This window comes from Tiliqua scincoides, chromosome 2, assembly GCF_035046505.1.
Source record: "Tiliqua scincoides isolate rTilSci1 chromosome 2, rTilSci1.hap2, whole genome shotgun sequence".
Taxonomy (NCBI): domain Eukaryota; kingdom Metazoa; phylum Chordata; class Lepidosauria; order Squamata; family Scincidae; genus Tiliqua; species Tiliqua scincoides.
The window spans coordinates 19804876-19830616 of record NC_089822.1 but is presented as its reverse complement, the minus strand read 5'-3'; the positions used below and the strand labels follow the sequence as shown (position 1 = coordinate 19830616).

Sequence of the window (25741 nt, the reverse complement as noted above, 5' to 3'; positions counted from 1 at the left end):
CCCCTGGTTCTGGTATTATGTGAGAGTGTAAAGAGCATCTCCCTATCCACTCTGTCCATCCCCTGCATAATTTTGTATGTCTCAATCATGTCCCCCCTCAAGCGTCTCTTTTCTAGGCTGAAGAGGCCCAAACGCCGTAGCCTTTCCTCATAAGGAAGGTGCCCCAGCCCCGTAATCATCTTAGTCGCTCTCTTTTGCACCTTTTCCATTTCCACTATGTCTTTTTTGAGATGCGGCGACCAGAACTGGACACAATACTCCAGGTGTGGCCTTACCATCGATTTGTACAACGGCATTATAATACTAACCGTTTTGTTCTCAATACCCTTCCTAATGATCCCAAGCATAGAATTGGCCTTCTTCACTGCCGCCGCACATTGTGTCGACACTTTCATCGACCTGTCCACCACCACCCCAAGATCTCTCTCCTGATCTGTCACAGACAGCTCAGAACCCATCAGCCTATATCTAAAGTTTTGATTTTTTGCCCCAATGTGCATGACTTTACACTTACTGACATTGAAGCGCATCTGCCATTTTGCTGCCCATTCTGCCAGTCTGGAGAGATCCTTCTGGAGCTCCTCACAATCACTTCTGGTCTTTACCACTCGGAAAAGTTTGGTGTCGTCTGCAAACTTAGCCACTTCACTGCTCAACCCTGTCTCCAGGTCTTTTATGAAGAGGTTGAAAAGCACCGGTCCCAGGACAGATCCTTGGGGCACACCGCTTTTCACCTCTCTCCATTGTGAAAATTGCCCATTGACACCCACTCTCTGCTTCCTGGCCTCCAACCAGTTCTCAATCCACGAGAGGACCTGTCCTCTAATTCCCTGACTGTGGAGTTTTTTCAGTAGCCTTTGGTGAGGGACCGTGTCAAACGCCTTCTGAAAGTCCAGATATATAATGTCCACGGGTTCTCCCGCATCCACATGCCTGTTGACCTTTTCAAAGAATTCTATAAGGTTTGTGAGGCAAGACTTACCCTTACAGAAGCCATGCTGACTCTCCCTCAGCAAGGCCTGTTCGTCTATGTGTTTTGAGATCCTATCTTTGATGAGGCATTCCACCATCTTACCCGGTATGGATGTTAGGCTGACCGGCCTATAGTTTCCCGGGTCCCCCCTCTTTCCCTTTTTAAAAATAGGCGTGACATTTGCTATCCTCCAATCTTCTGGCACTGTGGCCGTTTTGAGGGACAAGTTGCATACCTTAGTCAAGAGATCTGCAACTTCATTCTTCAATTCCTTAATAACCCTTGGGTGTATGCCATCAGGGCCCGGTGACTTATTGATCTTTAATTTATCAATGAGGTCTGAAACATCTTCTCTTTTAACCTCTATCTGACTTAACTCCTCGGTCAGGAGGGGCCGTTCGGGCAGCGGTATCTGCCCGAGGTCTTCTGCCGTGAAGACAGATGCAAAGAACTCATTTAATTTCTCTGCCATCTCTAAGTCTCCTTTTATCTCCCCTTTCCCTCCCTCACCATCCAGAGGGCCAACCGCTTCTCTGGCGGGTTTCCTGCTTCTAACATATTTGAAGAAGCTTTTATTATTCCCCTTAATGTTGCTGGCCATGCGTTCCTCATAGTCTCGCTTGGCCTCCCCTATCACCTTCTTACATTTCTTTTGCCACAGTTTATGTTCCTTTTTATTCTCTACATCAGGGCAAGACTTCCATTTACGGAAGGAAGCTTCCTTGCCCTTCACAGCCTCTCTAACTTGGCTGGTTAGCCATGCGGGCACTCTCCTGGATTTAGTGGAACCCTTCTTTCTTTGCGGTATACACCTCTGCTGGGCCTCTATTACTGTTGTTTTAAGCAGCCTCCATGCATTCTGGAGAGACTGGACTCTTTTTACCCTCCCTTTCAACCTCCTTCTAACCAGCCTCCTCATTTGAGGGAAGTCCGCCCGTCGGAAGTCAAGGGTTTTTGTTAGAGATTTGCCTGGTATTCTTCCCCCAACGTGCACGTCAAAACGGATCGCAGCATGATCACTGTTCCCCAATGGCTCAGTAACGTTTACATCTCTAACCAGGTCCTGCGTACCGCACAAAATTAAATCCAGAGTCACCTGTCCTCTGGTGGGCTCCGTGACTAGCTGATCTAAGCCACAGTCATTCAGCACGTCAAGAAATCCGGTTTCTAGTGTTGTTACATGAACATATAAGGCCATGGATCATGTTTCAAAAAAGGAAGTAAAATTGATTTGTTACTTTAAGGCTAAATATAAGTGAGAGGCAGTGTGGTGTAGTGGTTAGATCAGCAATTTTCAATCTTTTTCATCTCATGGCACACTGACAAGGCACACCATCAGATTTTTGACAATTGATAAGGCACACCATGCTGCTAGTGAGGGCTGACATGCCCCATTGGCCCAATTAATAAATGACCTTCCCCCCAAATTCCTGTGGCACACCTGTGGACCAGTCGTGGCACACTAATGTGCCATGGCACAGTGGTTGAAAATGGCTGGATTAAATTGTTAGGTTAGGGCTGGGAAGACTGAATTAAGATCCCCACTCAGCAGGATAACCCAGGGCTAGCATCCTACCTCACAGTATTGTTGTGAAGATAAATGGGGGGGGGGGCAAAGAAGAGCCATGAATGCCAACCCAAGCTTCTTAAAAGAGCAGCAGGATATATATATAATATAGAATTCTAAATATAATATAGAATATAATATATAATTATAGAATAATATAGAACCAATAAATATAATATAGAACAGGGGTGGACAAACTTTCAGATTTGGGGATCCTAGACCTTTAACAATTGTATAGAAGAGGGAATTTCAGCAGGTGCAGCTTGTCATCTCACAGATGACAAACTGTACTTGCTGAAATTCTCTCTCCTACACATAGGTCCTGTCAGTGGTGTAGATAATGGGTGCAGGGGGCAACAAGCTTTAGGGGGGGCAACAAGCTGTGCTTGACACTAGTGGCCAAAATTGTGAAAATCTTGGTATGTATGAATAATACCATCATTTTATATATCATTGGAAAGGTAATTTAATGCAGAATGCAATGAAAGAAACCACATTAGAATATCTGTATTCTATCAAAAGTTATGGCCAATTAACCAGAAAATGAAAACACAATTGCCTTAAGGAACAAAAAATGAATTTCTTTAAGTCAAAACTGGCCTATATGATTGTTCTAAGAGCCAATGAGATGCAATTATGATACAGCATGGAACCAATAAGGTGTTAACATTAGTCAGCTCTCATTTCCATGTATCATAATACAGCTATTCCTGCTAATTGTTAAAAGGCACTTTTTCAAGCGGTGCTCCTCTTATATTTAACAAGGAGAGAATAACGGTCCCTCTTCACCCCAACACAGTGTCTCTAACCAATAAGGGGAACAATTTTTATTTATTTACTTAATTCAGGGCGCAATCCAAACTGCGCCCTATGTAGCCCTATGCTACAAAATCTTCTTTGATTCCAGTTAGGAGATAGATGCCTTAGCTATGCCACTGGCTGGATATGGCCACTGGCTGGGCGGAAGGTGGTGAACTACTGGGGGGGGGAGGAGGCAGGTTTCCCCCAATTTACACTTTTTAAAAAGTCCGGGTGTGATGTCACTTCTGGTTGTGACATCACTTCCGGGGCATCATTTTGGACTCTGCACCGGGCTACTCATTCATTAGCTATGCCACTGCCTAAAGTTGAAAGTTTGCCCACTCCTGATATAGAATATGGAACTGATATAACTTTTTCCACGTTTTAATAGTGTTTTATAAATTATAGTAGCAAATCAAATAACTATCACTTATGCTCACATTTGAACATGCACAATATTTAGTTAGTTTTTTCTAACTAATACCTGAATTTTTCAGGTATTCAGTGGTAGTTAAAATTGACAGTACATCCTGCAACAGCAAATTCATGAATATGAGAAATTGGCAATGTGCAAATAGCTTCTAATAAATAACACTTTCAATCAGACAGGTGAAACACATGATCATAGAAGGCCCATTCTGCGCTCAAGATAGCGATGTTAAAAATGATTCATGAGTTATTTCCCCAGCTCCTATTCCACTTGATCATTGCTATTTTGAAAGAGAAAATTAGCTGAAGCATTTACATATCTGAGATTAGTGCTTAGCTTTATGGATAAATATTCTTAAATGGGAATGAAATGATTTGGCAGTAATGGTGTTTTTGTACAACTAATGTTTTGGGAAGTTGGAGTTGATACTGCCTTCCATATTCTGATAACTGGCTTAGGAAGAACTAATGGACCCAGCATTTCTGCCTAATTAAAAGCAGCTCTCCACTACGAGAAAGCATCCTATAATATGTTTTCTTCAGATCAGTAGTGTAGCCAGGGGGGCGATGGTGTGGTAAGTACAGCAGGCGCTGCAATGCGCAATGTATGCACCCCCTCCCACTCACAGTCAGAGCCATTCAGAGTGTTGCTGTCATTGCCCTGAGTGGCTCCAAAGTGAATGGGAGGAGCTGCTTGCATGGCATGTTGCAGTGCCTGCTGTACTTACTGCCTGTACACCCCCCTGGCTATGCTACTGCTTCAGATTTCAACAGTTCATTGCTGAGATGATGTCAGTCTGGCTGTGAACTTTGAATGGCATAGCTGTGGCTTCACACCAAAAACAGAGGCAGTTGTGTGCAGTAATTACATGGTCCACAGCAGGCATGTGGGGACAGCTGGTCTTCACATCCTCACTCAGAAAAGCAGACAAAGATATCTCAATTCCAATCATAATTTTGTGTGTATGTACGTGGACACGTTTCATGAGAATAAGCCCAACTGGACACAACTGAAGTTGCTTCTGATGAGCCATGCTCAGGATTGTGGTAGAAAGTGCCTTTTCTTGCCTGGAAAGAAGTACCTCGTCTCTTGCATGATAAATCTGGTTGGAACGTTGGCTAGTTAGGAGGTTCATAAGGAGAAGTATCATATGGAGAAGTAGAAACCAAACAGAAGTTCTAGGTAAGGGAGCAAAGCGCACACAGAAGCAGGAGAGAGATATCTGAATGGAGGAGTGGTGGCAGGAAAGGTGCCACTGTTGCCTCCTGACTCTTGCTGCCAGGGCTGCCATCCTGTAATTTTCCTGGGAGTAAGCCATATTTAACAAAATAGACTTACTTTTGAGTAGTCATAAAAAGGGTAATACATTCAGATGGCACCCCCCCCCTTCTAGTGGAAAGAGAATCAAAGTGCTGTTGGCTTCCCCTTTCTTCTTCTCTCTTCTCCACCCCCCCCTCGCCCCGCTCACGCAGAAAGAGCACAAGATCTGGGAAAAGCCACTTTTGCTACTGTCTTTCCTACTCACTGCAAGCAAGGGGGAGGCTATGAAATCACAGATTAAGAGGTGAAAAAATGGGAAAGAGTTACTCACTTTATCACAAGGAAACTCCTATGGGTTTTGCATCCAAACATGCAGTTATTCTGTGGAAATTACTCATTTCTTCATGGGTTTTTGCATGTTTGGTTTGAGCCTAAGTGTCTGTGAATAGGTGTCACTATATTGTTTTTGGGCGAATAGAATTAAGCATGGCTTAGAAAGTTGTAGACAGCCATTTTCCATTGTCTCCTAACCTTTTTCCTTGTCCTCCCATGTGTGCCCCTGGCTGTTCATGCATTTTGTTGAAAGCTGTAACTGCTTCTACTATGCCTTGTGAACTGATTGGAGGTATTATACACCTACCTGTTTGCTTGTGTGGTTAAAAAATCAGTCTACCTTCTAAGTGCAACTTCTTAAACAATGGTTTATAACGGTGTAATGAAAGAGGTTCCAGAATACAAGACACACATACTTTGTTAAGAATGACTGTATTCTGTGTGTTACAGCTTCTGTAAGGCAAAGATTGTCTCCCTTCTGCAAAGATGGCAACAGTATGCCAACATCATGCAGACATTTGATGTGCACTGTAGTTGCAGTTGGCTTTCCAAGGCCAAACACAGCTGCCTTGTTTTGTGTGTGTGTCTGTTAGAAAACCCAGGGCTTCATCTGCATCCATTTGGGCAAAGATTCGATTTTGTCACAGAAGTCCCAGAGCACCTGCTGAACTTGAAAATGCAACATAAAATATTTTAGTGAAAAGTATTCCCTTTCGGAATGCTTCGCAACAGTGGCGTCACTAGTGTCAACATCACCTGGTGCAGGAGGTCAGTGCATCATCCCCATGATGGACCTTCTCCCATGTAGTGGGTGATGTACCATTGCCCCTGCTGTAACATGGTAACATACCCTGCTGGTTTTTTGGCTATATCTTTTGATAGAACACAGATATTTCAGTGCAGTTTGTTTCATTGCATTCTGCGTGAAATCACACATCGATTGATATCTAACATGATGGTATTATTCCTACAAACCACGATTTTACGATTTTGATCACTAGTGGTATCACCCTCTCTATGCGTGTCACCTGATTTGGGCTGCACCCTCCTAGCGACGCCACTGCTGTGCAAGATATTATGCATACTGATGTGAGATAATCTGATCAATAGGGAAGTATAATAGCCACAGAATTAATATGAATGTCAGTGCCAACGCATTTGACATTTTACTAGTTCCTTTTCTTTATGTATGGCATTGCAGTAATATGCCTACATTCTTCTGGAATGCAAGTCTTTAAAAGCAGAGAGTTGCAATGTCTTTTCTACAAAAATTTTTCTCAGTGAGTAGGGTGGCAAGAGTAGAGTAGCAAGATTTGTCCAGGAGCTTGAATAAACTACTTTGGATACAAGTACATGATGACAAGGTGTGTTCAGGAATTGTAAATTGAACCCCTGCTAATTGGGTAAGAGGCACTTTTTCAAGTAGGTGCTCCTTTTTTTAGCAGGGGGAGAGTAACTGGCCCACCTCACCCCAGCAGTGTCTGTTCTAGTGGCTGTCTGCTGATATTCATTTGTATCTTTTTAGATTGGGAGCCCTTTTGGGACAGGGAGCCATTTAGTTATTTGATTTTTCTCTGTAAACCGCTTTGTGAATTTTTAGTTGAAAAGCGGTATATAAATACTGTTAATTAATAATAAATGGCGAAGGGCCACAATTCAGTGGTAGAGCACCTCCTTTGTGTGCCAAAAGTCCCAGTTTAAATCTCCAACATCTCTGGGCTCAGGTAGGTGGGAAAAAACCACCCCCACCCATCCAGAAAATTGCTATTGGTTAAAGTAGAGAATGTTGTACAGAGGTAGACACCAGGGCCAACATGCTAGGAACACAGTTTTATTTATTCATACACCCATACTACCATGGGTGATTGTGTAATAGCATCAGCGCATGCAGAACTTTTAGTTGCATATGTATTATTGATCAACTTGCAAGTGGATATAACATACCAGAAGTGAAATGGGTGCAGCTACTGACCATGGTGACTATAGTGGGGAGAGCTCTGCTTTAAGCACTGGTGCGTCTCAAACAATGTCCAGTCTTGACGAACTCCTCTATTTGTTTGTGAAATTCCTACTCACCCTTGCTGTCCTGTACACATTTTCAGCAGCATTTCATTTTAATTAGTCACATCATGAATCTTTACTTTTCTGTGACAGAGCTTGACCTAAATTATTTAAGCCCCAAAGAATTAGTAAGGATTCAAAGAGTGTAAGATTTCAAGACATGGTATTTGCCTACCCTCAGAATAAGCCTCAATGTGTTGCCAGTTGTACTATAGCACAGCAATGAATGACAAGTAGCCTTGAGTTGACATGACTCTGATGTAACACTCAACTTGAGGATTTAAAATGAGATGGGACTGACCTGGCCTCAGTTTAGCTGTGGAATTTGTGAACTCTTTAGTAATGCTAATGAGTAGCTCAAAATCATGCAATTCCCATGTGTCTGCAGTTAGGAAGTAGACTTGAACCCCTGACATTTCCCTTTAAGCTTCTGCCTCTTTGTTTGCTGAATGTCACTGAGTTAAGATGTAACACTAAACTACTCGAGGAACCGTTTCATGGTATGAATTCACCCACATCCTAAAGGTAATCTAGGAAGGTTCTGTTACAGATGCTGTTGCTCCTGGATGTGCAATTAGCTGTAACCTGTAATAGGGCTTTCTCAATTGTGGAACCCAGTCTATGGAACTCTGTCACATGTGAGATTAAGAGCCCAATCCTGCTTCCACAGCTTTCACCCTGTAGCTGCATCGTTGGAACATACATTGCATGCAGTGATTGGGGGGGTTGTCCAGATGGCCCCCCCATGAAGGCACCTGGCCATCAATGGTCAATGCTGACTATTTTGGGGGTGTAAGTCTGTGGAGAAGCAGGGGGTTTGTTTGGCCATGAAAATGGGGTCAAAGTCCCATCATGTATTGCCACTACGGGGATCCACTCTCTACTGCCCATGTAATGCCCCCCGTTTGCCATAACACCCCACTCTGATTCTCCCCTGAACCACCTTATCTGCTCCAACATGGCATCCGGAAGCCACTGTGTTCTGCCAGATTCCCAATTCAAGCCTCACTTAGGGAACTTATGCCCACTCAAACTAATTAGCTCCCCTTTCGTTCCCCCAACAATGGCCCCAGTTCTCTACTGCAGTACTGCTAGACTCCACCACCAGGGTAGCTTGCCTGTTTAAACTGCAGGGACCCAGTTCCTAAGGCAGCAGTCCTTCCAGGTATAGCAGCACACCTCAGCTTCCCAGCCTGTTCGAGTAGTCCATTAGTCAGATAATCAATTAGCCAGAAGGTCAGTCCACAAGGCAGAGCCATAAGTCAACAGTCTAGTAGGTCCCTCAGCCACAAAGTCGGTCAGAGTATCCAAGCCAAAGTCAATAAACCAAGTCACAGTCCGAGGTCAGATTCCAGGTAAGTCAGTCAGAGTTGCCAAGCCAAAGTCCAGAGTGAGTCAGTCTCCTCTCCTACCGCCAACCTGCACTCCTTCTACAACCCACAAACCTTTCTTGTCTCAGGTGCTCCTTATATCCGTAGGGACCTCATTGCCTCTAGTGGCTGCAGCTGTGCAGCACACCCTTTGCTGAAAGGCCAGGCTTTAACTCCTAAAGGGGCCACTGCAGACACCATATTCTACCTCCTCGCCAGATCTTCCGTGATTCCAATACACACTGTCATATGCATAGGGACTTTGGTTGTTTGTGTCCACAGCCCTGAAGTGTGCAGCAGTGGCACACCTTTTATGACACCACTGCAGCACTTGCAGGAGCACATAGGATTGGGCCATAGGACCTTTTCCACAGTGTCAGTGTTCAGCAGGAATTTTAAAATGTTTTTCTTCCGCATGCTTCTCTTTTCTATTGTTTTTTTGAATATTGTTGCTCTAGTTCTGCGTTTTCTGTGCTTGTTCATTCCTTTTTTGTTCTGTTTGATGTGTTCTGATCCTGTTTTTATTGCTGCTGTTGTCCAGATTGTAAGCCACCTTGGGATCTCTGGGTGGAGAGAACAACTGTCGTTATGTATTTAAACAAATTATGAACAAGCCTAACACTTCCCCTCCTGTCTCCTTTTCCCTTGTGCAAAAGAGGAATGCTTCTATGCTGAAACAACCTGCAATTCCATGCTGTGCAAACCCAGGGAACTGTAGTTTCTTACCTAAGAGTCAAAATACATGTACTGTACTGTACTGTGCATATAAATTCGTACTTCAAGCCAGAAGTGCCTTGTATTGCTCAAAAACAGTCAGGCCCAGGAGAAAGTGCGAACCCAGTTCAGGCCAGGACATGCAGGAAAGGAGAGGTTCATTCTTTTTCTGTGCACTGTTTTCATGCTGAAAATTGTCCATCTGAACCAATAATGTGCTCCAAAACTGATGATTTGATACTTTCACTTTTGACCACTTCACTGTTGCCTCCTTAGAGACTATTTTCACCATGAAAATAGCACACACAAAGGGAATAAATCTCTTCCTTCCCAAATGCCCTGATTCTTTACACTCTCCCACTTGGCTGTTTTTGAGAAAAAAGAGGTACTTCTGAATGGAAGCTCCCCTCTTCCACATGCATTTATGCTTATATGCACATAAAGATGTGCTTATACACATGGCTAGTTTGACTCTAACTAGGGGCAAGTTAAAACAAACCAGGATATCAAACATATTTAGTTCTATCTCTGGTAGTTAACAAATGGCTGTTCTTAGGTCATTTTTAAGGGTTTTATGTAATATAGAACTATGATTTGCTTTAACTCACAGGTGCTGGCTCATGTATAAACTAGGAGGTGGGATAAAGAGGGGGTAGTGGTGGGGGGAGCACACAAGCCTTCAGATCCCTGAGGTTCATAAAGTGCTAAATCATGGTTTAGTACAGGTATGTGTCACTTAACGTTCCCTGTTGTTGCACGCATTCATCGTTGCCCAAACAAGTATAATGGCAGCCAGGTTGAGCCTCATAATGCCTTGCATAAACAGCCCTGCTGGATCAGGCCAAAGGCCCATCTAGTCCAGGTTGCTGTATCTCACAGTGGCTCACCAAATGCCCCAGGGAGCGCACAAGACAACAGACACACCCTGTATCCTGGTGTTCTCCCTTGCATGTGGCAATCAGACGTAGCCTACCTCTAAAACCAGGAGCTTGCACATACCTACAATGGCTTGTCGCCCATGATGAACTTAGCCCTGTTGCACCCCAGAATACCTTGTGAAGCTGGAAGGCAGGCAAGAATGCAGTTAGCTGCGTTCCTTCCTGAGAGAGTGTGAAGGGGAAGCTCATGGAAGTGCACAAACGGTTGAGCTGACAAGGAAGAAAATAAGGAAGCTCATCTGGTGAATTCAGCAGGAACATAGTTGTATATATGATTGCTCATTTGCCTGAACTTCAGTATGTGGCGCATACCTGTATTACCTTGAACTGGGTCTGTGATGTGTGTTCCTAGTTGAGGCTGATCCACATTGGGACTGTGGCAGATTGGAAGGATTAAAATCCCCTCCTTGATCTACATCATTGATTTTCAAACTTTTTCATCTCATGGTGCACTGATAAGGCACTAAAATGGTCAAGGCACACCACCAGGTTTTTGACAATTGACAAGGCACACCATACTGCCAGTGGGGGGTCACTTCTCCTATTGGCCCTATTAATAAATGACCTTCCTCTAAAATTCCTGTGGCACACCTGTGGACCACTCGTGGCACACTAGTGTGTCACAGCACAGTGGTTGAAAATGCCTGATCTACATCCTTATTTCCTTGAGGCTGCTATTTAAACTAGAAAAAAAGAAGTACACAGAACCAACCTATGTCTTTAGCATAGTTTGACCTCAAGACCTGGAATCCTCCTTGTTCCATTAGTAAAGTGCTTCTTCATTAAACCAACATTTCCCTTGTTCAGGAATACTTTTTTTGGGTCTATTTACATTGTTATGAGTGAAAGTGTGAACGCCCACTATATGTTTTAAGACCAAGAGGTATTACTTGGTCTATCTATAAAGTATCCCATATTTTTTATGCAGGGATGAGCAAACATGAATCTTGAAGAATGACATATTTATATACTTCAAGAACATATAAGCTCCAGGCAGGGCCAGCCCAAACTTCCTGGCACATGGCATTCCAAATGCCCTCCTTTACTTGATGATGTGCCAGCTTCTTCTCTTCCCACTATGTCCTCAGCATTCCCCTCATCTCTCTGTCCCTCTCTTCCTTTACCAGTCCAGGGAGTGGAAGGGATGGTGGTGAAAGCAACTAGTCAGACAGCAATGGGTGCCTCTACCCATCTGCTTTCAAATGTTACCCCAAAGCATGCTGTGCTTCAGGTGCTCTCCACCTAATGGTGATGACATTTACATTAAGAAGGCAATCCTTCCATAACTGCTCCATTTTCTCAAGTGGATATGAGAGAGAGAGAGAGAGAGAGAGAGAGAGTACCAATACGATATTGGCTGCAGACTGGAAATCAGGAAGACACATTCCTTTTGAAGCTACACACAGAAAGGTGTGGGCTGTATATTGTTCATTCCTCATAAAGTATATTCTGCTATATTTTGGGTTTGCATTTGGAGGATATCCAAGGGTGAGTTTCATTGGGTGCCAGAGCGCTCATGATGAACAGCAGGCATCAGTTCATTTTTATGTAAACACATTGATAGGTTTTGACAGGGAGGCTGGGAAAAAATCTACCAAATGCCACACATTCTTTCAGATATGCCATGCAATGATAAGCTAATTCTTCAGCACAATGCTGAATTTATTCCATATGCCAATCACTGGGAGAAAGGAATGGCAGAACCTGAACATGTTTATATAACTCTGGATATATTCTATAGCAGGAGTTTTCAGCTTTTGTCATAATGAACCTTCCACAGTCAAGATGAAAACTCTCTTGGTATTTAACCGAGGATGCAAGTGTTCTGCAAATGTGCTGCACAAACATGGGATTTGGATATGGTTGGAAAATTCAGCGTTCTAGTTATAGTTTTTTTTAAATCTTCACTTTAATTTTGTTATAATGAAAGCCATGGTAGACTTTGGGTCATTCAAAGGCTTTTAACATTTTCTTTATTTCATATCCTACTTTTCAGTCTGTACCGTACCCCAGAGTTGGCTTCCAATATAGAAAGCAACCATTAATAAACTATTATTCCTCAAGTTCTAAAACCCTTTAAAAGATTAAAATTATAGGAAACTACCTTATACTGAGTCAATATTGTGGGTTCATCTAGCTGAACAGTGGTTCTCAGTGCTTTTTCTTCCAAAGCCTATTTGAATACAGGGCCAGCTTTAAGCCAGTTGGACCAATTGATCCTAATTGGGGCCTGCCCCTAAGGGGGTCCGGTGCTAGGGTAAAAATAAAAGATTAATATTTTTACGAAATCATTTCACAGTCACTAAAACAACTGGTTTTACTTTTCGAAATTACTTTTGAAAGATAATTTACACATGTTTTATTTGTAGGCTTTCATTAATACAATTTTATATTAAAATACGCTTAGATCCATCTGGTCCCTTCGCTCACAAGCACTGTTTAAGCGCACGTTTTGAGTGCTTTTCATTCTGCCATAGAGATATAAAGTCTATAATAAACTTTTTGTCTCTAATATTCTTTAGACCTTGGCTGTGAACTTGGGTCCCCCCCAAAAAATGTTCAGTTGGGCCCCACAGCTCCTAAGGCTAGCTCTGTTTGAAGATGCCAGAAAGTCAGTTTGGGACCTTTTGCCTGAAACGTGTGAGCTATAGCCTGAGCACATCAGACAGAAGAGTAATTAAAAGGAAACTTAAGGATAGTTACATCAATTCAAACATAATCAACAGTAGAACAAAACCACCAACAAATCAGTTCACTAAGGCCCTTTGAAAGGAAAGCTTCTTGGTAAAAGTCAACTGTGGATGGACCTGGTACGTTTCTCTTGGGAGGGTCCTTGTAGCCATATTATTCATCCTGAGTGCTTTTTAGTGCACACAGACTGCTGGTGTTCTGAGTCAACAAAGAAAATACATGTTGCTCAGAATATGCATTCAATTCATTAATGAGCAGCATTCATATCATATGCGTTTAAGTGCCGTCCAGGACACATTTTACTATGTGGAGCTAATTATGAAATAATGCTGCCCTCTTATATTGTATATCCTAGCCGTGCCAGACTGTTTTTGCAGGTCAAAAACTGACAATTGCTTGACAGTAGAGGCAATGACTGAAAACAACAAAAGATCATGGAATGTTAGAGTTGAAAGTGAAATGGAGGTCATCCAATGCAACTCCCTGCTTAGTGCAGGCACCTGCTACAGAATCCCTGGCAGGTGATCATTCAATTCCTGCTCTGAGAGAGAGCGTCAGGGTGGAGAGCATCAGTGTTGGACAGCTCTTACAGTTCGTAAATTTTTCCTGATGTCTTGCTTGAATCTACTTCCCTATGATTTCAACCCATTGGTTCTAATCCTGGCCTCAAGAACTATGGAGAATAAGGGCCCAGTCCTACCCAATTTTCCAGCTCTGGTGTAGCTGCAATGTTCCCATATCTTGAGGAGGCCTCTGTGACTGCCTCCCCACCACAGGATGCTGTGAATGCCCCATTGGCACAGCTGAACTGGCACTGGAAAATTGGATAGGATTGGGCCCCAAGTTCTCCCATTCTTCTGTGTGACAGCCCATCAGATATTTGAAGATGGCTATCACTTCTTTCTTTAGTCCTCTTATCCAGGCAAAACATACCAAGCTCTATTAACTGTTCCTCATAGGATTTGGTTTCCTGGCTACTCACCATCTTTGTTGCGCTCCTCTAAGCTTTCCAGCTTATCAATGTCCTTTGTAAGATGAGATACTGAGAACTGAATACTAAGGTCTGCCTAGAGTGGAATAGAGTGCAACGATTTCTACTTGCAATCTGGACTCTGTCTCTGTTAATGCAGTTCAACATTGCATTAGCTTTAATTTTTTTTCTTTTTGCAGCTACATCATATTGCTGGCTCATGTTCAGCTTGTGGTTCACTGGACATCTAGATCTTTTATATGTGCTGCTGCCAAGCTAGCTTTCTTGTGCCTATTATTATTATTATTATTATTATTATTATTATTATTATTATTATTATTTTAACCTACAAGCAGGAATTTACATTTGCCTCTGTTGAATTTCATCTTGTTGGCATGGAGCCAGTGAGCAAGTCCATCAAAATCATTTTGAATTCTGATTCTGTCTTCCAGGATGTTAGCTATTGTCCCCCTCCAGTTTCATGTCATCTGCAAGTTTAATAAGTGTCCCTTTTGCCCTTTTGTCCAGGTTGTTTAAAAATGAACAACTTGGGGCACAATCCTATACATGTCTACTTGGAAGTAAGTCCCATTGTGTTCATTGGGGCTTACTCCCAGGAAAGCATGTATAGAATTGCAGCCTTAGGGCCCAAGACAAAGCCCTATGGCACTCCACTCGTGACCTTCCTGTATGTCCATATGTTGTTGCCACTTGTTGGGAATGGTTGTTCCACCAGCTTTTACCTAATCTAACAGTACAGGTTGAGCCTCATTATTCACGTGGTTTCCGTTCCAAGCACTCACATGGATGGCAAAAAACGCACTATAGCAAATCAATTTAAAAAATAAAGTTTCTTTGCTCCGGTGATTTAAAAACAGCCTTGATGACCTTTGTGATGCAAGATAAGGATAATTAAGAAGACAATCCATCAATCAGTTGTCCTCCAAGAGCTTACAAAGGCGCTTCACTCAGTCCCTCCCTTCACCAATGCAAAGTGATCACCTTTCTTTCAGGTGCTCAGGGGGAAGGGAGGGGTCCCCTGGAGAGAGAAGGATTGATAGCCAGCTGCCCCTCCCTTAAGGAGGCTATAGTTAAAGGACTGTTCAGTTTTTTAAACTGATTTTAAAGGGATGCATTTTTCCCCTTCTCCAGGGATCAGCACATTCCTTCTCATTTGCAGGGGCCATTCGTGTTGAGGCACTCCCTCCTTTGGCTCCTGGGCCCCCTTTTAGACCCTGGGCCTGGGTACAAATTACCCCCTTTACCCCCTCCCCAGGCCCTGAAGGTGGGTCCTTCAGCAGTGTGCTCCACCTGATGATATCAGTGCTCTGACTCCTGCTGAGGTGCTGGAGAGGCACCCTGGCACTTTGTATCCCTGATGATGTTGCAGTATGGTTTTGGCTAAGTTCACCAGTGTTACCCTGGACTTTCCTGTGGCAAACACGTAAAGTATAGAGGATATTACTGCATCTTGAAATGTATACTCACTCTATGATTTCCAGGTGCACGCATTTGGGCATGTGAAGAAGCGTGTGGGCATGTAATGAAGACATCATGATTTACATATTTACTGCAGGAAATACCAGTGTGCCTGCAGTCATGTTTGCTGTATGATGCAAGGAGCCACTCTTGCTTACAGGCTATTTCATGTGTAAAAAGACAGGACAAAGTTTTTCTGGGGGCAGTGCTTTGCTGGGCCATGTACCGACCACAGGCAGTATGTTGTCTGGCCTTGCCTTCCATTATTTACCATCAATACCAGGCAAGATGGGCTCTTATCATCACATGTCATGTAAGAGAAGTACACTGCAATTTTATTCCTGTTTCAAAATTGTTATCTGTCTAGGCCTGCACATGGATGTAATTACCAATATTTTTATAATCCAATCCTTTGTGAGTTTAAAGTTTATAAATAAACCACAATTTTGAAAATAAAGATTTATAAAATTATTTTGAAATGGTCGTACACTTTGGTCTCTTCAGTAATCATGTTTTCTTATTTCTCTTAGGTTTTATTGGGACTTAATCATGCTGATAATGATGGTTGGTAATCTTGTCATCATCCCCGTTGGAATCACCTTCTTTACAGAGCAGACAACGACACCATGGATTATTTTCAACGTAGCGTCAGATACTGTGTTTCTGTTGGACTTGATCATGAATTTTAGAACTGGGACTGTCAACGAGGACAGCTCTGAGATAATACTGGACCCCAAAGTCATCAAAATGAATTACTTAAAAAGCTGGTTTGTGGTTGACTTCATTTCATCAATACCAGTGGATTATATATTTCTCATAGTAGAAAAAGGGATGGATTCAGAAGTCTACAAGACAGCTAGAGCCCTTCGCATTGTGAGATTCACAAAAATCCTTAGTTTGTTGCGTTTGTTGCGACTTTCAAGGTTAATAAGATATATACACCAGTGGGAAGAGGTAAGATTCTCTTTTATGTATCTATTCACCCCTCAATGTGTGTTAAAAATAATTGCACTTTTTTATAGTCAATCTTCTGTGGAGATTGTACTTTCGAAACAAAGTAGGGGTGTGGTAGGGTTTTCTTTAGGGATGCATGTAGGAGTTCCCATTCTCTGATAGTTTAACTTCTTAAACTTCAAGGGACCATCCAAGGAAGAAGCAAGGGGGAGTAGCCACTTGCCTTGCCATTGCTTTAAGTAAAACAGAGAGAGAGTGTGGTGCATGTTGGGAGTTCTGTTAGTGGCCCTCACTTTCTGTTTTGTCAAGAGATGAGCATGTAAGAAGGAGCTGAGTGCATTTTTTTTTCTCAGTGGAAGTGGCATTGGAGCGTGACATCACTTGGATTGTTCTGTCTGAGATTTCTTAACTGTATGGAGGGCAAGGGCTCCATACAGGAGCAAGGAGCTCTACTCAATTCCTTTCATATACTACTACTCAATTCCTACTCCATACAGGGCATATACTTTCATATACTCTACTCAATTCCTACTCCATACAGGGCAAGGGCTCTACTCAATTCCTTTCATATACAGTAAATAAGTTACATCCCTTCAGTGAAGCTGCTCAGGTTGAGAATAATAGTATGATACTTATGAACCTGTATCAACAATGCCTTGCATAGTTAGCACTGGTTTGCAGACCCAAATCAGCTTCTTAAAAGACTGGGGGGCTTATGAAATTGGACATAGAATGGGTGGTCTCAGTACCTGTCATCGTTACTACTATGCTATGGTGTAATGTAGAACAGCGGTTCCCAAAGTCCTACTCAGACTTTGGGACCACAGTTAAGACTTTGTGGGGGCAGGGGGGATAGCAGCAATCTGATTCCCAGAATGGGGTCACTGCTGGGGCCAGAAGGGGGTTGTTTCTACTCACAATAGCAAGTGCTGGCATCCCAGGGGTGCAGGGAGCCCCACGGACACCTCTGCAGGGTTCCCCAAGCCTGTAAACAGCTAAACAGTGTGATCACAAACCACTTCCAATTTGTGATTGCGAAACTGGAAGTGGTTTGTGATTGCCCTTTTTCATTGTTTACAGGGTTGGGGAGCCCTGTGGAGGCATCTGTGGGGCTCCCCACACCCCCAGGACACCAGGACTACCCTGCTATTCTGAGTTGAAACAACCCCCCCCCCATCCCCAGCAGCAGCACAGTCCTGGGGATCGCATTGCTGTCATCCCCCCGCCCCTTAAGGGACCAGAGAAGAGAGCTTCCCTGGCTTGTGGGTTCTGACTCACTGTTCTGGGAACCACTAGGATAGAAGAATTCTGCAATGGGTATTCTTAATCCAGTATAATGCCTTTTAACAATTAAAAATAAATTTTTGTACTGAGTTCTGATATCTGTAAATTGCCTTCAGGTATTTGTGGTTCTGTGTGCTGCTTCTGGTGCATTTCATCAGAAGGGTAGTTTTGTCTGTATAAGGTGCATAATGCATCTGGAAATATTTTTCTCTAATATTTTCTCTAAATGTATATACATAGACATTATAGAATATACATAACCCATTTTCAATGTGTACCTGATGAATGTACCCAGAAAAAGCATAGTCAGGCCTTCAGTAAAATCCCATATGGATAAATATCTGGAGGTCCACAAAAAATCTTCATGTTCTCAAAAAGCCTGATTACTGGGGAAAGGGCACTTTTAAATGCCACATTAAATGTTAAGTTATACTGAATGACCTTTCTCGTTTAACCCGAACTATTCCTAATTTAATGAGTCAGGACGAATTCCATACAGCCACTGATTACTTCAGGGTTTGTAGTAATCATCATTCACAGTGTCTGAACTACTTATATTTGTTTTTTGGATTAAAAAAAATATTAGTCTTTAACACAGTTGCATTACTGAGGTGTCCTCCAAATACCTGTTCTGTAGTGTTTTTCTTCTTTGTGTATAACACATTGAGCCCAATCCTTTCTACTACTGATGCAGCTGCGCCAACATGGAGCCCACTGTATCCTGTGGGCACTCACAGAACCCTCCTCAAGGGAAGGGAACATTTTGTTTCTTACCTTGGGGCTGCATTGCAGCTGCATCTGTGCTGGAAAGTTGGATAGGATTGGGCCCATTGTGATCTATGTGATTATTTAACTGTCATTTTTTAAACATCTCCTAGATGGGCAATTACCTGTTGGGATGAGGTGTTGGGATGAGGTGGGTTCTGAGTTTGTCTGTGACAGATCAGGAGAGAAATCTTGGGGCGGTGGTGGACAGGTCAATGAAAGTGTCGACCCAATGTGTGGAGGCAGTGAAGAAGGCCAATTCTCTGCTTGGGATCATTAGAAAAGGTATTGAGAACAAAACGGCTAATATTATAATGCTGTTGTACAAATCTATGGTAAGGCCACACCTGGAGTATTGTGTCCAGTTCTGGTCACCACATCTCAAAAAGGATATAGTGGAAATGGAAAAGGTGCAAAAAAGATTGCTAAGATGATTACTGGACTGGGGCACCTTCCTTATGAGGAAAGGCTATGGCATTTGAGCCTCTTCAGTCTAGAAAAGAGACGCCTGAGGGGGGACATGATTGAGACATACAAAATTATGCATGGGAAGGATAAAGTGGATAGAGAGATGCTCTTTACACTCTCACATAACACCAGAACCAAGGGACATCCACTAAAATTGATTGTTGGGAGAGTTAGGACAGACAAAAGAAAATATTTCTTTACTCAGCGTGTGGTTGGTACGTGGAACTCCTTGCCGCAGGATGTGGTGATGGCGTCTGGCCTGGTCGCCTTTAAAAGGGGATTGAACTAGTTTCTGGAGGAAAAATCCATTATGGGTTACAAGCCATGAGGTGTATGTGCAACCTCCTGATTTTAGAAATGGGCTATGTCAGAATGCCAGATGCAAGGGAGGGCACCAGGATGCAAGTCTCTTGTTATCTGGTGTGCTCCCTGGGGCATTTGGTGGGCCGCTGTGAGATACAGGAAGCTGGACTAGATGGGTCTATGGCCTGATCCAGTGGGGCTGTTCTTATGTTCTCATGTTGGAAGTTTGGGTTATTACGAAAGGGCTCTGGGTAGCAAGCAAGAAGTGATAGAAGGGGGCCCTTGTCCTCTGTGTATAAAGTCCATAGAAGATTTTAATTCATTGTCTGCAGATATTGAAACCTGTCCTGTGATTCATTCATTTCAAAAACTGCTGGAGAGCATCATTTGGGTGTTGAGAAAATGTAATACAAAGATATTTCATTAAGGTAGAGATAAATAATACACAGCATATTAAGCTGTCAAAAAAGGAGTGCTTTTTAAAAGAACATTTTTTGGGGTTACTGCTTATACTTCCTAATGATTGGAGAGATAATAGACTTGGGAATAGACATGTAATCTGAAATGGTAGGATTGGGTGGGAGGTGGTGCTCTGGGTCACTATTGGGCCAGGGTATCTCAGAGATTGCCTACTTCCGTACAATCCGGCTCGTCCTCTTAGGTCATCAGAGAAGGCCTTTTTACAAGTGCCGCCACCTAAGGAGGTACGTGGGGCGGCGGCAAGAAATAGGGCCTTCTCTGTGGTGGCACCAACGTTATGGAACTCCCTTCCCCTTGATTTGAGAATGGCTCCCTCTCTTGAGACTTTTCAGCGAGGCCTGAAGACCTTTTTGTTTAAACAAGCCTTCTGAGTTCATGGCCTTTTTTAACATCTTTTCTATATCTTTTAGTATTTTTACAGGCCTGATTCCTCTATGATTTGCTGCGTTTTGCTCTTTTTATCTGACTTTTTATCTGACTACTGTTTTTATGGGTATTTGTTAATGTGTTTTAATATGTTTTTATTTGTGGTTAAATTATGTTTTTAATCTGTTTTTAATATGTTGTAAGCCGCCCTGGGTCCCTTCGGGGAGAAGGGCAGGATATAAATAAAGTTTATTATTATATTATTATTATTTCAGCTTGCAGTCCCTGACTATTCAAGACAAAACACTAAGGTGCAATTCTAACCAACTTTCTAGCACTGACCTAAGGGCAATGCAGCTTCAAGGTAAAGGAACAAACATTCCGTTACTTTGAGGAGGCCTCCATGACTGCTACCCAACTGCAGGATACAGCACATACCCCATTGGCACAGCTATATCAGTGCAGGAAAGTTGGTTAGGATTTGGGCCAAAGTTTATTTGTATCAGAGCTCAAGTTTAATGAATTTAACGAAAGCAAAGTCTCATGACTTACATCAATTAGTAATTTGAATCACAGTATTTGACAAATGGTGTGGGCATACTTTGCCGGTATTCTTGTTAGGTAGTAGTCTGTTCCTGAGTAAACTAGCTGAGAATTGCAACCTTGAAAACAGTGTTTTCTTTTTTTATTATACTTTTTTGTTTTATTAAAAACAAATATAAAAAATTAAAAAGTAAAAACATTGCAAGTTGTTTCTCTTTAAAAAAATAATTTCATCATGTTTGAGCATCACTTGCACTGTGCCCATTTTTAACAAGTTCTCTTAAATTCAACATCTGGTTTTCACTTAAGCTCTGATTTCTGTGTTTGTGTATCTGTGTTTATATAATGCCACATCTGGGTTAAGCTTGAGGAATGGAGAGGTCAAGCAATTTTTATGAGAACTGACATTGAGTCTCTCTCCCTAGATTTCTGTCTAGACCTCATCCTGTTCCTTAGCAGTTTCCTATAAGCTTAAAACTGCAAATCTTTTTCTCAGGCAGTCTTGACAATATCTCACTGCTGCTCCATTCACCGAATAACTATGGTTTGCTCAATATAAGTAACGCTTCAAAAGACAAAACTGCACCCTAGTCATAACCCCTATTACATGTTGTAACCTGATGGAAACAAATAGGAGAGTGTTGCAATCTCCTGAAAATGTGTGTTGAAATAACAATTCTTAGGGGCAGTATCATAAAATAATTTGGAGGCACAAATGACACTGGAGCCAAATGTAATATACTCTGTATAGGTAAGAATTACTGTCCTGGTCCAGACAAATGCTCATCTAGTCCATCATTTTAGTAACATCAATGACCAACCTGATGCCTCTGGAAACTTGCAAGTTAAAGGTGATGTTGGCTTTCTTACTCTTAACTCCCAGAACCCTCTTGAATGCAGACTTGGACTGCATTCTGGATTCTGTGCCAGCTAAAGAGCCATCACAGAGTTGAGTAGCCCCATTGCAGGGCTACTTCCCTTACTTGGGGGAAGGGGACAAATGCCCCTTCTCCTAAGGAGCTGCCACTGGCTGCCCGATGTGCACAAGATACTGTTGACCCCGAACGAACACACACACATGATTCTTTGGATTTTGGAGAGGCAATCAAACAGGCGACAGGAGAATTCAAAGAACTTCTTAACGTTTACTGTTTGCAAACGGGACCTCCACACACTTGGAGGACCCAGAAGGATTGCAATCATGCAGGTTTTATAGGGAAAAATAACATACAGGCAGATGCCCAAAACAACATTTGGCATGTTATCAGTACAGGATGTTGATCTGAGGATGGCAATTCAATACACTTCAGCAGTTTGTTTACAGAGATATCCGTTAGAGGGGGTCTGGCACTCTGACTCATCCCTTTTACCCTAACCTTTTTATCCTCGTTTGTTGATTCCCCTTGTCTAGGACCTTTCTGTTCACCCTTGGAGGCGTAATATCACAGTTAACTGGTTCTCTGAGAGGGATAGCTTTTTGGTCAGGGAAGAGCCTTATGGGTGAACTGGGCATCTTGGGATATTTCCATATTGTGAGCTGGGCACATTGTTATCACTGTGGTGGCCATTTTTGGCACCGTGGCAGCCCCGCAAACTGGGCTCACTCAGGAGTGAGCTGCCCATCCCTTGTGAACACATTACTCCTCAGTGCCCAATCCTATCTGTCTTTCCTGTGCTGATACCAATAGGGTGTGCACTCATCCTGCAAAGGGGGAGGTGACCACAGAGGCCTCCTCAAGGTAAGGGCACTTTGTCCCCTTACCTAGGGGCTGCATTGCAGTTGCATCAGTGCTGGAAAGTTGGATAGGATTGGGGCCCCAATCAAGTCATTCAAGTCTTGATCTGGTTGGTAATTTAGGGCTCAAACCTATGGCCACCATGTGCTGCCAGAACTCATGTCCTGACAGCACAGAGTTTTTCTGGCAATGCAAAACCCAGATCACTGCCACAAATATAAGTGGCACAGCATGTGCAGCAATGGCTCAAGAAAGCTCCACTGGTCCTAGTAGGTTGTCACTGGGAGTGGACCATGGGCAAGGAGGGGTAGTAAAGGGGCATTTGGAAGGAGGAACTAGGGGGCATGTCAGGGAAAGGAGGGGTTTATCTGGTGGCAGTCATGCATGTTGGTTCCTAATTCCCTGCCTCAACCCTTGGCTCTACTCGAAATTATACCAACTATATAGCTGGTGTAGGTCCGAGAAGATCCATAGGCTATCAGGGGGCTTATGAAAAGGGAAAAATATTTTCCCTTACCTCTGGCAGGCCTCATTATTGTCTCTCGCCCCCCAACATAGCAGGCAGCAAGCACCTTCTTGCTACAGTGTGGCAGGGGTTGGGCTGTTAGGAGCTCCTTAAAAGTCCCAAACCTAAATACGTCTTGCATGTATTCATCAGCTTACCGGTAGCTCATTTAGCATGCTGACTGGATGTCCTTAACTCACCGAGTCAGTATGTTATTCTGTATTGAATCATTTCAGTGGAGCATTTTCCTTCAGATTTAATTCGCATTATGCACACAAGAGGGGACAAAGAGAAAATCAATGCATTTCTTGGTATATTTAGCAAACAAACACCATTTGAGGTTAAGATTCAGTAGAATTATGTGGATGTTTTTATGGTTGTCACTTTGCAGACTCTCTTTTTTTTGGTGTTTCAAATATGCAGAAAGAGCAGTGACGTGTAGAGGAAACGTGAGCACAACAAATCAAAGTCAAAAATTACTCTAGCTGATCTGAACTTCTAATGCAACCCTAAATCACTTTGGCCCAGAATTGGTTTACAGAACCAGCAAAACTTTAGAGTGAGATTTCTCCTGTCCATTAAGGTCATCTAAGGAGACTCTTTTCTGTTGTGGCTTGAAAGGGGTGTGTGTTCACCTGGAAGTAACATCAGCCAAGATGTTAAGAGTCCTGTATAATGGCTCAGTTCTTTGGAGCTCTCTTTGGAAGGAAGCCTGGCAGTGCTCATCTCAGGTATGTGTCTGTTTAATTAAGCATTACTAGGGCTTTCTGCAAACTAGAGTTCTTTGCTGGCAGGTCTGTAAATTATTTTCATGTTGCTTTTTTTTTTTTTTTTTAAAGAATGCTGTTAATGGGATAGGTATCTTTTTAAAAATTTGGAAGTTGTCCTGGTTTTAAGAAACGTGAGTTGAAATCTTTTGATTGAATAAACAAACAGAGCCTTTTCCATTTAGCTACTGTATGAATGAAACTAGAAACTTGAAATTCTCTAGTGCAGGGGTGTCCAGGCTTTTTGACAGGAGGGCCACATCATCTCTCTGACAGTTGTCAGGGGGCCCGGAAAAAGAGAATTAATTTTCATTTAAAATTTGAATAAAATTTACATAAATTTACATAAGTGAATATATTAGAGATGGAACTTATATGAGTGAATGAAGGTCTCATGCTAGCTCAAGGCCTGTAAAAGGCCTTGCACAAAGTAAAGCCAGCCTTTCCTTTGCTGCCACTGCTGCTTCACAGATGTGAAACAGCAAGCAGTGGAAGGAGCCAGTAGCTTGCACAGAGGTTGAGCAGTTGGCCCTTGCGCTGAGTTCAGTCACATCAGACCAGCACGGGCTCCAGCAAGTCTCCAGTGGGCCAGAGACTCATTGGAGACTGAGGGCTCCCTGCAGGCCAGATTAGGGGTCCCTGAGGTCCACAAATGGCCCCTGGGCCAGGGTTTGGGCACCCCTGCTCTCATGCATCAGAGCAAATATTTTATCATCAAAACCCTGTTTTCAATCTCTGAACGAAATGAGGCAGCGAACGTTAATTATCTCCAAATTTATCAATCACTTTACTACCTGAAATAACTAAAAATTCAAAATACGAGATATGCTGTCTTGAAAACTTCAGACTTTCTCATTGGCCTGAATACATTTCCTGTAGAAACTGTTAGGCTATTGTTGTTTTCACTGCATGAAAATAGCGGATAATCCACTGAGCTGTTCAGTAGTTTCATTTATTTTTTTTTTTCCTGCTGCTTTATTGCTGAACTATTTTTGGCTGGCCAAAACCCACAGGAACTGCTGGGTAGTTGAGAGAGAACTGTGGCTGTAATACTAAATCATTAGGATGAACACTGTTACAGCTGCTGACCAACCATGCCTTTCTTTGGCAGACTGCTGATTAATAGTTTAGATGGTTGCTTGGTGTTTTCATCAGCGGCTGGTAATGGTTAGGAAATGATATCTTGATAGTTGAGTGAAGCTCTCTGCATCAGCTTGAAGGATGTGTACCAAACTGGCCCTTTTTTGTGTGTTTGCAACTGTGCTCACTCTATAAATCCTCAAGCTGCGTCCGCTCCACGGCATGTCAGGGTTCTTTAGCATGATGGTGTGGGTATTGGTACATCCAAATCTATCCAATTAAAGTATCCCAGAATGCTAGGTGCAAGGAAGTGACAACAATATGCAGGTGTCTTGTGTGCTTCCTGAGACATCTGGTGAGCCACTGAGAGAGAGGAAGCTGGACTAGGTGAATCTTTGGCCTGATCCAGCAGGGATCTTCTTATATTCTTAAAATAGTGTTAGCAGGAATAATTTGGACAAACCACACTGTGTCAATGTGATTAAACTAAAGAGCTCTAAGCATATCAGGATGTGGGCAGTGCACTCAGGGAGTGCGCAGTGGAAGCACTCAGTTTGGCAAGTATCATTTGAACTAGACCTTTGTGTGTTTGAACCATCCAGCCTTGGGGGGAAGGGGGCAGACAGTATATGGGGAAAGTAAAACAGTACCTAGATGCAAATATGGTATGTATGTGTGTCCAATGTGGGATGTTATTGGATGAGTGTACTACTATGTTCAGTATGCCAGCTAACATAAAAATTGGGACTGGACTAGTAGCTACTTGACATGATCTGGTGAAATAAAAGGGAATTAGCATGGCAACATGCTTATTGATTTGTCCTGCTGCATTGTCTATGTATATTGATTTTTGGGAATTGTTAAAGCAACCTTAACAATTCCCTTAAGAACCTTAACATTAAA

General features: G+C 42.7%; 1 protein-coding gene across 1 annotated transcript in view; it reads left to right on the top strand.

Annotated features, from left to right (window-relative positions):
* HCN1 (hyperpolarization activated cyclic nucleotide gated potassium channel 1) overlaps positions 1-25741 on the top strand; it is a 196717-nt gene that overhangs the window by 19350 nt on the left and 151626 nt on the right. The window contains exon 2 of the mRNA XM_066616191.1: positions 16118-16541. Coding sequence (XP_066472288.1) covers positions 16118-16541 — 424 coding nt within the window. The remainder of the gene's footprint in view (positions 1-16117; positions 16542-25741) is intronic.